Here is a 14,063-nt window from a genome sequence, read left to right on the forward strand (position 1 = left end):
AATCCAAATTGGATAAAATCTTTTAACTAAGAAGCGAAGACAATTTCCAAAAGGGCGAAACTTTTATTTATTTCTGTCAAATTGTTACAATGCACATTTAGAATTTTGGGAGCATTTGCAGACCTGTAAAAGTGATATTTGTTCACATTTTGTATAGCAGAAAACAAAACACCCTGCACAAATTTAAAACCTTAATAGTGGAAAGCATTTATTGCCAGTGCTTTCAATGTGAGAATGTGTTGCAAATTTTATGCAAACTCCAAAAAAAGAGATTTGCTGAAAAACAAAGCATTGTCATTTTTGAATAATTATGAACGTCAGACAACTTATTTCTTTATGAGCACAACTCCAGGAGGCATCTTGAGCTTATTAACTACCTACAAGCATAGCAATGAAACTTGCTATGGCTCAGAGCTCCAGCAACACCGCAGTCAACCAGCCTTTGTCTATAAGCACCAGCACCAATAAAAGCAGTGACAAATATAATTTAAAAAAAAATACAAGATGAAATCTAAAACCCTTGAATTTAACTCTGCAGTCATTATTCACAAGTCACAGGGAAATATTTCTCCTGCACATAAAATAAAAGTGTTCTACGTATCCTTTTTCTGTGTCCTAGAAGACAAGAGGTTCGTTCAGCGACCCGCCGAGCTGAGACAAAGCAGCACTGAGCGGGGTTTTCAGCTCCGAATAGTCCGGCTGTTCTGTATACTGGAGAGCTGAAACTGCGGTCAGGTAGCTCTGAAATGCATCTAATCACAAACACACACATAAGTCTGTGACCACTTACTCTTGGTTAATATTTTTTTGAAAATAAACTTACTGGAAATTATCTTCCACCCAAAGCAGTGACTCATCAGTGCCGGAACGTCGTCCATGTACCTAAAATAGCAACGTTCAATTCATTGCATTCAGAAATGGGGCATGTATATGGAAATGTTGCAGGTCAACGTTTCTATTCTCCCCCCACCTGTGTTTGAGGGCGGCCACCTTGTCCGGCTCAACGAGGGCACCCCATGGCAGTGCCCCCGTGTGCCAGCGCAGCATGCAGTAGCCCAGAGACTGGAGGTCACTGCGCCGCGACGGAGCTGAAAGAGGCTCAAACTCAACTTTAAAACTTACGGGAACTCAGTTCAGGAAGCGTCCAAAGAAAGAAGTGTACAGATTTTTTGGGGGGATGGACTAAAGTGGAATTGTTGAAGTTGTGCCAAAAACGTACTTAAACATTTTTTCATAGTGGACACTAAAATATTGATAATGGTAAACTTTCAAGTTGTAATTTCAGGACAGTATTGTGTCACCATCAAATATTCCACACCATCCGCAACTGTTGAAATCATTACAATCCCTCCAGGATTTCTCTGCCTTTTTTGGGGATCGTCGCAGACTAAAATGCATCACTTCCAAAAAGTTGCAATGTTTTAAGGCTTTATTTCTTTCAATGACATTATGTCCGCAATTGATTTTATGAATTTGTAGTGTCTTAAGTGCTTTTTGTAACCCTGACCCCAAAGAGCATGTGATTTAATCAAATCTAAGAAAATATGCTTTAATTTGCATCTTAAACATTTTTGAACATTGACAGAAATGTATCAAGTCCCCCCAGGGGATGCCTAAAATTTCATAAGTTCTTCTAAAAAAATGCAATGGAAAGTGCAAGTTGTTTTAGGTGTTTGTCACAATAAAATTGTGGGAGACACTTAAAGTTTCAATAAATTGTTGTGGTTTTCCCTCTGTAATCATATTATGGAAATTTGCTGAAGAAAAAGTAATTTATCAACAAAAAAAAGACTGAGAAAAGCATCTGTCTTACATGGCACACAAAAATGTGTTAAAGAGGCTTTACTCAGCCACAACAAAGTACACGTGTATTGCTGCAAGGACAAGACTAAAAATGATATCTCAGCCTTCACATTTGAAAATAATCTACAGTATGCTGAAGACGAGTAAACAATACAAATAATTTTAATGGACAATATTATAAAAATTACACTTTGTATGCCAGCTGTACACTGCCTACTGAAAAATATATTCAAGCTTCATTTTGTAGTATTCTCTCTTAAAAAGATGTACTTTTGTAAACATGTTTGAAGAGTGTACCTAAATGTAATAGTTATTAGTTATTTTCAATATATTCTTTAGTCAAAGTGTAAATGTAGGCTTAGCATAATGAATACATATCAACCAACAGCGTGTGCTCCGTCTGTTGGCGTCCTTATTGTCTACACATGTGACCAATTCACACTTATGCGTGCTAAGTTTGCAAAAAACAATCTATATCAACCAAAGGCTGTCTCCTTATTGTTGTTGTTATTATTATTATTATGTCTGCTCTGTCTAATTGTTGTTATGTTATGATTGTTGTTATGTCTGATGTCTGCTCTGTCTTATTGTTGTTGTTATTATGTCTGATGTCTGCTCTGTCTTATGTCTGATCTGTCTTGTTGTTGTTGTTATTATTATGCCTGATGTCTGCTCTGTCTTGTTGTTGTTGTTATTATGTCTGATGTCTGCTCTGTCTTATTGTTGTTATGTTATGATTGTTGTTATGTCTGATGTCTGCTCTGTCTTGTTGTTATTATTATGTCTGATGTCTGCTCTGTCTTATGTCTGATGTCTGCTCTGTCTTGTTGTTGTTATTATTATGTCTGATGTCTGCTCTGTCTTATGTCTGATGTCTGCTCTGTCTTATTTTTGTTGTGTTATTATTGTTGTTGTTATGTTTGATGTCTGCTCTGTCTTATTGTTGTTGTTATTATTATGTCTGATGTCTGCTCTGTCTTATTGTTGTTGTTATTATTATGTCTGATGTCTGCTCTGTCTTATGTCTGATGTCTGCTCTGTCTTGTTGTTGTTGTTATTATTATGTCTGATGTCTGCTCTGTCTTATGTCTGATGTCTGCTCTGTCTTATTGTTGTTATGTTATTATTGTTGTTATGTTTGATGTCTGCTCTGTCTTATTGTTGTTGTTATTATTATGTCTGAAGTCTGCTCTGTCGTGCACAAATTGCAAAACTTCTCGTGCACATTTGTACATGTTTTACAGCTGAAAGTCGATCATAAACTTTAATTTATGCTCCAACGCATTGTTTGTCTGCATTTCCGCTGAGATCATTGAGTAACTGTTAAGAGCCATCTACAGTGGTGATTTTTGTTGGTAAATGAGTGAATGAATGAATCTGTCAATGTAAACAAGACAGATGGGGGGGTGCTGGAGCCTATCTCAGCTTTCGGACGGAAGGCAGGATACACCATGGACAAGTCGCCACCTCATCGCAGGGCCAACAAGATAGACAGACAACATTCACACAACCTATCCCCAGGTGCATGTCTTTGGAAGTGAGAGGAAGCCAGAATACCAGGGGAGGCACACGCACTAACCCCTGTGCCACCGTGCTGCCAAAATGTACAGGAAAATATGGACCGAACTGATCATTTGCAAAGTTTGGTTGAATTTGCATGAATTGGCACGATGGCAAAATCCTGGAGGGACTGACTGTAAAAAGGATCACTTTATAATAATGTAGAATACAGTAATGTCCTGTTTTATACAGTACAGCGGTCAGCTTACCAACTCCTTTATGACAGTCCAAGCTGATCAACTCCAGGGAGCTCTCGGGTAGCGCTCTTCTGCCTTCGCGATACTCCACGTGTTGTCCACTGGGACAGTACCTGAAGGCGTGGCAGTAGCCTACCAAATACACCTGAACACGCACACAACACAGCAAACGGTCAACAAAATAATTCACTCAGTCACATTGTGTCAATAAAAAGACTCCTGACCTGAGTGGAGTGTCCAGCCTTGATGTAGATGTTTTCAGCATTGACGTCACCGTGAACATACTCGTTGGAGTGGATATAGTGAAGCGCATCCAGCTGTGACAGGAGAAGACATCAGGTAGGAGATGCACAAAGCGCTCCGTGAGGGAGAAAGGACAGGATGCTCACTATTCTGCAGGTGAGATGGAGAACATTCTTTTCTGTAAGAAGCTTGTTGTCCTTCATGATGGACTGCAGAGGCTGGCCTATGGTGGAGAAAATCAAGAACCTAAAAAAACATTTTGACACAAATCAATGCCAACAAACAGGTCACTGTTAGATTATTACTTGATCAAGTATGAAGTGTTCAATTATATCATAGTTTTTTTCATTCAACACCTTCCTCTCTTTCACACAGGAAGTGAACATGATTTAAACTGGTAAAAGTTATGTTGTGAATGAACTATCAATAAAAGACAAGGAGAAGGGGGTAAGATTAAATGTAAACTGTGCTTTTTCCAACTCCTTTTCAGATGTGTTAAAATGTGCAATTATAACCCCAAACAAATACATCATAGCCATCATAATCCCAATGTGGGGGTAAGGAAAAAAATGATTTTAACGTCCACACCTGTAAGCATCTGCGTGGAAACCAAAGCCGACATAGGAAGGAATTCCAAGCAAGTCCATACTGTGCTGCTTGGCCCACTTGCTGACTATAAAGAGACAACTGTAGTGTTATCATGGCAGTTCATAGTTATCACGCTTGCTCATCGGCACTTTGAGTCAAACAGTTAATAATGTTAAAATCTTCCAATATATGTAAATATGTGTATATGTTATTCACTAATAAAAAAAAGTAAAACTTCTCACCAGATAAAGGTTTTGCAGCCCTCTGTAGAAAGTTCTGTTCATTAAAGATTCTTCCATCTTTTGCGCCCTACAATAATAAATATGTGTTGCATTGATCATGCACTGGTATTAAATGTATTACTGTGGCTAACATTTCTAACATTTTGCTGACCATAATTTAGCCATACAGCAGGGCAAAATATTAGTAGCTCAGTATGAGGCACTACAGTGGTGTGCATTAATATTGTACATGTAGAATATATGACAAAACTCTTATTGGAATCATTAGATTATGCAGATAATTACTCATTGCTGTGGCCAAGAATTGTGTATGAAAAATGGACAGCTATACACTATTTTTGCAGCAGTCAGATGTTAATTGGAATCATATTTTGTTGACTTGCTTTCATTAATAATCTATATCAACATCCTGACAAGCTCGGCAAGACAACAAAAGGACTAAAGCTCACCATTTTGAGGACGTAAGTGGATTCATTGGAGGCGGGTCCTTTTTGAACAACTGAAAAACAAAAGGACATAAAGAGACAGTCATGTGAAAAAATGAAGACCCTCGTATATACAAAAGGTGTCAAATCATTTGGGGTGCCTGTACTGTTATACTGCTAGCAAATACACCACACGGTGGCGCTGTCAGTCCAAAAAGTTGAACCTCAGAGTTAAGATGAACTCAAAATGCCAAAAATCATCATGAAATTTGATTAACACAATTTTAGAAAAACGCTGTTACAGGGGCACAAGCAAATTTAACGAGTTAACGCTCGTAATTAATCACAAAAAACGATTGCATTACTTATGTATCAATCCAGATTAATCACTCAATTTATTTTCACCCCTCCTTTACCTTACCCGTGGATGGTTACTTGAAAGATTGTTGTACGGTCAGTGATCAGGACAATGCATACATCAGAGAGGAGATGAGTGAGGAAATCATCAATTAATCATCATCAATCATATACTTTATTAGTCCCCAAGGGGGAAATTCAGATTTGGTGTGACTGGTGTGCTCTGTGACAAATTTCGTTTCAGAATACACCACGATGGGACTTTACATAAAACTGATACCAAGTTTTGAGCAAATTAATTAAGTGTATTAGTAAAATATATATTTTTGTTTGTGTATGATATTTTGTGTAAAATTTTTGGGGTCTTTTTTTAAAGTTAATTTAAATTTTGCCAGCAATGATTAATGATGATTAATGACAGTTAAAAAGAGTGATTAATCAGATAAAAAACTTAATCATTTGACAAGCACTATATACTGAATATACAGGTAAAAGCCAGTAAATTAGAATATTTTGAAAAACTTGATTTATTTCAGTAATTGCATTCGAAAGGTGTAACTTGTACATTATATTTATTCATTGCACACAGACTGATGCATTCAAATGTTTATTTCATTTAATTTTGATGATTTGAAGTGGCAACAAATGAAAATCCAAAATTCCGTGTGTCACAAAATTAGAATATTACTTAAGGCTAATACAAAAAAGGGATTTTTAGAAATGTTGCCCAACTGAAAAGTATGAAAATGAAAAATATGAGCATGTACAATACTCAATACTTGGTTGGAGCTCCTTTTGCCTCAATTACTGCGTTAATGCGGCGTGGCATGGAGTCGATGAGTTTCTGGCACTGCTCAGGTGTTATGAGAGCCCAGGTTGCTCTGATAGTGGCCTTCAACTGTTCTGCGTTTTTGGGTCTGGCATTCTGCATCTTCCTTTTCACAATACCCCACAGATTTTCTATGGGGCTAAGGTCAGGGGAGTTGGCGGGCCAATTTAGAACAGAAATACCATGGTCCGTAAACCAGGCACGGGTAGATTTTGCGCTGTGTGCGGGCGCCAAGTCCTGTTGGAACTTGAAATCTCCATCTCCATAGAGCAGGTCAGCAGCAGGAAGCATGAAGTGCTCTAAAACTTGCTGGTAGACTGCTGCGTTGACCCTGGATCTCAGGAAACAGAGTGGACCGACACCAGCAGATGACATGGCACACCAAACCATCACTGATGGTGGAAACTTTACACTAGACTTCAGGCAACGTGGATCCTGTGCCTCTCCTGTCTTCCTCCAGACTCTGGGACCTCGATTTCCAAAGGAAATGCAAAATTTGCTTTCGTCAGAAAACATGACTTTGGACCACTCAGCAGCAGTCCAGCTCTTTTTTCCAGGGTCAACGCAGCCATCTACCAGCAAGTTTTAGAGCACTTCATGCTTCCTGCTGCTGACCTGCTCTATGGAGATGGAGATTTCAAGTTCCAACAGGACTTGGCGCCTGCACACAGCGCAAAATCTACCCGTGCCTGGTTTACGGACCATGGTATTTCTGTTCTAAATTGGCCCGCCAACTCCCCTGACCTTAGCCCCATAGAAAATCTGTGGGGTATTGTGAAAAGGAAGATGCAGAATGCCAGACCCAAAAACGCAGAACAGTTGAAGGCCACTATCAGAGCAACCTGGGCTCTCATAACACCTGAGCAGTGCCAGAAACTCATCGACTCCATGCCACGCCGCATTAACGCAGTAATTGAGGCAAAAGGAGCTCCAACCAAGTATTGAGTATTGTACATGCTCATATTTTTCATTTTCATACTTTTCAGTTGGCCAACATTTCTAAAAATCCCTTTTTTGTATTAGCCTTAAGTAATATTCTAATTTTGTGACACACGGAATTTTGGATTTTCATTTGTTGCCACTTCAAATCATCAAAATTAAATGAAATAAACATTTGAATGCATCAGTCTGTGTGCAATGAATAAATATAATGTACAAGTTACACCTTTTGAATGCAATTACTGAAATAAATCAAGTTTTTCAAAATATTCTAATTTACTGGCTTTTACCTGTATTTGAATTACATGTATACCAGCATGTCTTCCGGAACATTTTGAGCACAATCCACAGGGGGCGCCACAAATGTAATTTACGGTCCTTGCTAAATTAGCTCATGAAACGTCACCTTCATACATGAGCTCCTTCTTGCTCTGATAGAGCAGCCGCTCCAACGTCCACTTCCTGCCCGTCGTGTCCGTCACCTCCATGCCGTCCTCGAGTGGCTCCAAAGCAGGCGTGTTCTTCGCCTTCTTGGCTTTGCCGTGTTCTCTGCCTGCACATCCATTAAGTCCAGTTAGTTATCGACAAACCTTAAAACTTTAAAAGTTTAGAGTAATATGACTCAAGTAAAAGTAAAAAGTCGTCATCCAAATAGTTATTTAGGTAAGTATTCAGTGGAAAAAACTACTCAAGTACTGGTAAGTAACTTCTGATTTATTTAGTAACTATTTTTAAATAGTACTTGCACTACAACTGTGGTTTGTGTGGGAGAGACAGAGAGACACTACTACAGCATGTACTACAAAAGATGCACATTTTACAGTCACTTATGATGTTATAATTAGAGATGTCCGATAATGGCTTTTTTGCCGATATCCGATATTCCGATATTGTCCAACTCTTAATTACAGATTCCGATATCAACCGATACCGATATATAGAATCGTGGAATCAACACATTATTATGCCTTATTTTGTTGTGATGCCCCGCTGGATGCATTAAACAATGTAACAAGGTTTTCCAAAATAAATCAACTCAAGTTATGGAAAAAAGTGCCAACATGTCACTGCCATATTTATTATTGAAGTCACAAAGTGCATTATTTTTTTAACATGCCTCAAAACAGCAGCTTGGAATTTGGGACATGCATTTAACTATATGGTTATTATTGTTTATCATTTCATAGTGCAGGTGCAAATAAGTTGTAGTTTTGTTTGTTTACCCTTGGAGAGAGATTTAGAGGTCGGTGAAGAACCAGGAGAGGAGATAGCTGGGGCAGAGACGTCCATTGTGGATTCTTGTGCTGTCTTCGTTGCTTCATTAGTGCCTCTCTCTCCTTCCGCCGCAGTCTGAACGAGTGTCGCCTTTCTTCTCACTGAGGAAAAAGTATGTGGATGAGAGATCAAATAATGCTTTACATTGCTTGCGTTCTTGGCTTTGCTGTGTTCTCTGCCTGCACATCCATTCAGTCCAGTTAGTTATCGACAAACTTTAAAACTTTACAGTAATACGACTCAAATTAAAAAAAAAAGTCGTCTTCCAAATAGTTATTCAAGTAAGTATTCAGTGAAAAAAACTACTCAAAACTACACTTCTGATTTATTTAGTAACTATTTTTAAATAGTACTTGCACTACAACTGTAGTTTGTGTGGGAGAGACAGAGAGACACTACTACAGCGTGTACTACAAAAGATGCACATTTTGCAGTCACTTGTGATGTTATAACAGGGCTAATGTTAGCATATGTGCAGCTAAAACATAAAAAAACATCTACATATTACAGCAACATGTTTTCTTTAGTTGGAGGTGGAATCCTGAACATTTCTACTGACAGATGACAGAGCATGATATAAATGTTATGTTTTCTAGTTTGTAAGGAAACATTGAAGAGTTGTGCTGCCCTGTCTGTCGGCATGTCCCTTTTTTGCAGTACAGAATGAGTGCAGTCATGTGACTGTCAGGCTATGTTTGATTGGTGAAACAGAGTCATGTGACCGTGCCGGCTGGAAGAAGTCTCTGTATGAGCCAAATGAATTCATCTTTGCAAGCAGTAATCAATAGGTTATGAATAAATATAATGATGATATAAACAACTGAGCCGAACGGAATGAAAGTCAATGTAACAAACTAAAAGCAGTGTTTCTTCTTCACAAAAATACTGAAGCAAAAGTAAAAATTATGTTGCATTAAAATGACACTGACAAGTACAATTTATCCAAAAAGTTACTTAAGTAATTTTAACGGAGTAAATGTAGCATGTTACTACCCACCGCTGATAAACAAAGATAACAATGCCCACTTTAGAGGTATTTCTATATGGTTATTATAGTTTAGAATTTCATAGTGTACCCCGCCTTCCGCCCGATTGTAGCTGAGATAGGCTCCAGCGCCCCCCGCGACCCCGAAGGGAATAAGCGGTAGAAAATGGATGGATGGAAGGTGCAAATAAGTTGCAGTTTTGTTTGTTTACCCTTGGAAAGAGATTTAGAGGTCGGTGAAGAACCAGGAGAGGAGATAGCCAGAGCTGAGACGTCCATCGTGGATTCTTGTGCTGTCTTCGTTGCTTCATTAGTGCCTTTCTCTCCTTCCGCCGCAGTCTGAACGAGTGTCGCCTTTCTTCTCACTGAAGAAAAAGTAGGTGGATAAGAGATCAAATAATTGCTTGCAATTGTGTTTTTTATACTTTGTGTACCAGATCGAGAGGAAGGGGACCCGACTGTCCTCGCCTGCTTCACGCCACGCTTGACTGGGTTTTGTTCAGGTGAAGATGTTGGGCATTCAGCATTGTCACCTATCAGGACAAATGCCAAATTAATCAAACATAACTATACAATCACAGGCCACTCAGAATTAGCACGTTTGGCAAGTCCAAAGAGATCCAACACAAGGTCTGTATCAAATATTCTAAGTAAATTGAAATTTGAATGTCACTAAAATATTTAGGGATTACAGTGGTACTTCAACTTAAGAGTCTTTTGAGATAAGAGCTGTCTCTTGGCTAATTATTATGCTCTTAGTTGCAAACAAAAATAAGTCACAGTGAACCCTGTAGGATCCGCCCAAAACATCTGTTCTTATTCACTAGCATTAACATATAGCTAAAGATGGACATAACCTTGTTTTCCAACTATGGTGAAGAGTGCTAAGAAGTGGATGATATTATTTAAATTAAAGAAAGAAATAATCAAAAAAAATTACAAATTTGGCAAAATTTGAGCGTATCACTGCTAAAAAAAAATTCCTGAAGGAATCAATAAAGTACTATCCATCTATCTTATCTGCACCATACTGAAGAAGAATGAGTCTAACGCCAGCCATGGTTGTTAAAATAATATCGAAATGGTGAACATTTATACATGGAAATATAGAACATCTGCTGATTGTGTGTTTGACTGAAAAGCAGCAAGAAGGAGATACCATAGAAGTTCACTCTCCAAGATAAACGCTATACATTATTATTACATGACTTCATAAAACTAATGTAGTTGTTAGTAGTACATCCTATTGTATTGTTTTTCATGCAATATTTTTTTTATCTAAAGGTTTTTTTTGTAAAAGGCATGTTACATGTTAAAAAGGTGCTATTTTCAGGGGTGGGGGAATGAACCAATTTAATTTCAGAGGGAGATTTTGATTTGAGATACAAGTGTTTTGAGTTAAGAGCTCCGTCACAGAACCAATTAAGATCATAAATTGAGTTACCTTGTGTCACGTGGGGAGGGGATTCTTTCACATTTAATTTGCGCTTTCTGTCCAGATGGCAGGATTTACGAGTCGTTCGCAGTGCAGGACGAGGAGAGACCGTACTTGAACTTAAAAATCCATGCACTGTAGAACAAGAAAAAGGATATGTTTAGTTAGATTGTCCCGCTCTAGTAGTTTATTATGGTAAGCATTTTTAAGTTTTACAGCTCTTGTGTTGGCTCATATTGGATTTTGGTAGAGGTTAAACGTGTTATCACAAAGACCATCTTACCCTCTGCAGACTCGTAACTTGAGCTGGAATCGTCAACTTTAGGAGGAGACGAGATGGTTGTTACGATGTCTTCGACATCAGTGGCACAAGGGATCTTCTCCCCGCACGAAGGACAAAATTTAAAACCGCACTGCAGCTTTGTGCCACACTGTGGGCAGAAACGGAAAGTCATCCTGCATGAGAAAAAACATATTACAACACAATATAGTGTTTCCATGGCTAAAGCAACCTAAACAGATGTTGTTCCATTATGTATTGTTTGTACATTATTAGTGGAACATCAAGATCTAATACAATAAAACTATACATTTAAAAGCATCATCTTTAAAAATTATTAGAGCCCAAGAGTGTATACACTGTGTTCCAAATTATTATGCAAATTGGATTTAAAAGTCAAATACATTTATTTTTTTGTTTTTCCATGAAACCCGTGGATGGTATTGTGTCTCAAGGCTCTGAAAATCATTGACATCAATCTCAGACACCTGTGATAAATAGTCTCCCAGGTGAGCCCAATCAAAGGAAAACTGCTTAAAAGTGATGTTCCACATTATTAAGCAGGCCACAGGTTTCAAGCGATATGGGGAAGAAAAACGACCTCTCTGCTGCTGAAAAGCGTGAGATAGTACACTACCTTACTCAGGGTAGGACAAGTTTGCAAGTGTGCTTAAAGTTAATATTCGGGCACCCCTAAACAATGCTCACAAGCCGAAACGGTTGCAGTGTGCTCAGGAATACATGAAGACTCATTTTCAAACAGTTTTGTTTACCGATGAGTGCTGTGCAACCCTAGATGGCCCAGATGGCTGGAGCAACGGATGATTGGTGAATGGCCACAATGTGCCAACAAGGCTGAGACGGCAGCAAGGGGTTTAGGGTGTCATGTTTTGGGCTGAAATCATGGGGAAAGAGCTGCTAGGTCCTTTTAGGGTCCCTGAAGGTGTGAAAATGACCTCTACAAAGTATGTAGAGTTTCTGATTGACCACTTTCTTCCATGGTACAAAAAAAGGGAACCGTACCTTCAGAATAAAAAAATAATCTTCATTCATGACAATGCCCCATCTCATGCTGCAAAGAACACCACTGAGTCACTGGCTGCTGTGGGCATAAGAGGAAAGAAACTGATGGTATGGCCACCATCTTCTCCTGACCTCAACCCTATTAAGAACCTCTGGAGCATCATCAAGCAAAAGATCTGTGAGGGTGGGAGACAGTTCATATCCAAGCAGCAGCTCTGGGACGCTATTCTAACATCCTGCAAAAATATTAAAGCTGAAACTGTCCAACAACTCGGATAAGCGGAAGAAGATGGATGGATGTATGGATGTCCAACAACTCACAATTTCAATGGATGCAAGGGTGATATCAAGCAAGGGGTACTATATTAACATGTAACTCAGCCTGTTTGATCAAAAGTTATTTCAAGCATAAAACTTTCATTTATATGGTCTTATAATGCTACAAATTCAACATGTGACAATTTTGAGTTCTTTACAGCCTATAATTGTCTTGAAACACTGTTGTGTTTTTGTAACAGTGGACTTTTTGAGTTATTTATTGTATTTATTTATTGTAAAAATACTGTTATAATTTTGAGATTTGTTCAATGAAATTTGAATTAAACTCTAATGGCTGATGACTTGAAAATTATACTGACTGATATTTGCATCAAGGGGCAGCACGGTGGAACAGGGGTTAGTGCATGTGCCTCACAATATGAAGGTCCTGAGTAGTCCTGAGTTCAATCCCGGACTCTGGATCTTTCTGTGTGGAGTTTGCATGTTCTCCCCGTGACTGCGTGGGTTCCCTCCGGGTACTCCGGCTTCCTCCCACCTCCAAAGACATGCACCTGGGGATAGGTTGATTGGCAACACTAAATTGGCCCTAGTGTGTGAATGTGAGTGTGAATGTTGTCTGTCTATCTGTGTTGGCCCTGTGATGAGGTTGCGACTTGTCCAGGGTGTACCCCGCCTTCCGCCCGAATGCTGCTGAGATAGGCTCCAGCACCCCCCGCGATCCCAAAAGGGACAAGCGGTAGGAAATGGATGGATGGATGAGTAAAATGTACTTTCCATAATAATTTGGAACACAGTGTATAGTAGTCTGTAGTATATAGTATTTGTGACACCAACTAATGGCAGGGGTGCTTGCAAATTAAAGCATAACAAGGGACAAGCAGTGAAAATTGATGGATGGATGGAATTAACCGAGAGACAGCTCTTATCTAAAACATGTACTATATATACACATTGATGTGTTTCCAATAATTGTATGGATTTCTTCTCTTTGTAATGTGCGAATATGATTGTTTACATACATGTAATCTAGACTATAAAAACGAAATACCCTACGCAATATATAAGTACGAAATTGCGTAATATAATATATGGCTAGCACCGAAACGATTCTGCTGTCATGAAAGACAACACTGTCATTAAACTACAGTTCATCTACGCCGAGTAAAGGAACATAACACTCGCTTGAAAACACAGCCAATGGTAATGTAGTGAAAGTTATACAGATATTATATATTTGTCTGTTGTAAAACTAAACTAGTTAGCTAAATGACAATACCCTTACGCAGAACAACTGTTTGAATGTTATATATTACCGAATACGTTGCGTCTGAAAGAAACATAACTAGTTTTGGTTGGAAATGAAAACATTTAAGGTCACAAAATAATTCAAAGGTAGAAAATGGATGGCTGTATATTTGTTTAACTCGCCTTTCCAAGACCTCCTTCATCAAACAGGATGTTTCTGTTCGTCTTTCTTCTTCGTTGGTGTATTGTAATTGACTTTACAGAAAGTGCTGCCCCTTTAGGGATCTAGTAGAACTACAACCGAGCTGTTACTGCATTGCAATATTAATTTGGTGCGGTATGGCAATCTTCATTATCG

The 14,063-nt window shown here is 38.6% G+C and overlaps 1 protein-coding gene across 6 annotated transcripts; it reads right to left on the reverse strand.

Moving 5' to 3' along the window:
• Window positions 1–52: 52 nt before the first annotated feature.
• Window positions 53–13,997, reverse strand: vrk3 (VRK serine/threonine kinase 3). Of its 6 annotated transcripts, none has more exons than XM_062027467.1 (16): window positions 13,889–13,997; window positions 11,162–11,334; window positions 10,888–11,013; window positions 9,878–9,976; window positions 9,656–9,808; window positions 8,407–8,559; window positions 7,590–7,736; window positions 5,083–5,132; window positions 4,634–4,700; window positions 4,392–4,476; window positions 3,950–4,049; window positions 3,785–3,877; window positions 3,573–3,705; window positions 971–1,088; window positions 824–882; window positions 53–752 (listed from the first exon to the last, which is right to left on the reverse strand). In XM_062027467.1, the coding sequence occupies exons 1-16, from the start codon at window positions 13,906–13,908 to the stop codon at window positions 616–618; spliced, it is 1,713 nt and encodes a 570-aa protein (XP_061883451.1). In that variant the 5' UTR covers window positions 13,909–13,997; the 3' UTR covers window positions 53–615. The 6 variants fall into 6 exon arrangements, with proteins under 6 accessions (XP_061883451.1, XP_061883489.1, XP_061883475.1 ...); XM_062027505.1 differs by having other exon boundaries at window positions 11,162–11,309; window positions 13,889–13,981; XM_062027491.1 differs by having other exon boundaries at window positions 13,774–13,906.
• Between the last annotated feature and the right edge of the window lie 66 nt (window positions 13,998–14,063).

Source organism: Entelurus aequoreus, linkage group LG02 (assembly GCF_033978785.1).
Source record: "Entelurus aequoreus isolate RoL-2023_Sb linkage group LG02, RoL_Eaeq_v1.1, whole genome shotgun sequence".
Lineage (NCBI taxonomy): Eukaryota > Metazoa > Chordata > Actinopteri > Syngnathiformes > Syngnathidae > Entelurus > Entelurus aequoreus.

Excerpts from the sequence above, each read along its gene's own strand:
- vrk3 (XM_062027467.1), bottom strand. The coding sequence starts at position 13,908 with ATGAAGGAGGTCTTGGAAAG. Across the intron at positions 4,050-4,391 it reads TTCCACGCAGATGCTTACAG|GTTCTTGATTTTCTCCACCA; the intron begins GTGTGGACGTTA and ends ATGTTTTTTTAG. Across the intron at positions 883-970 it reads GTGGCCGCCCTCAAACACAG|GTACATGGACGACGTTCCGG; the intron begins GTGGGGGGAGAA and ends TTGCTATTTTAG.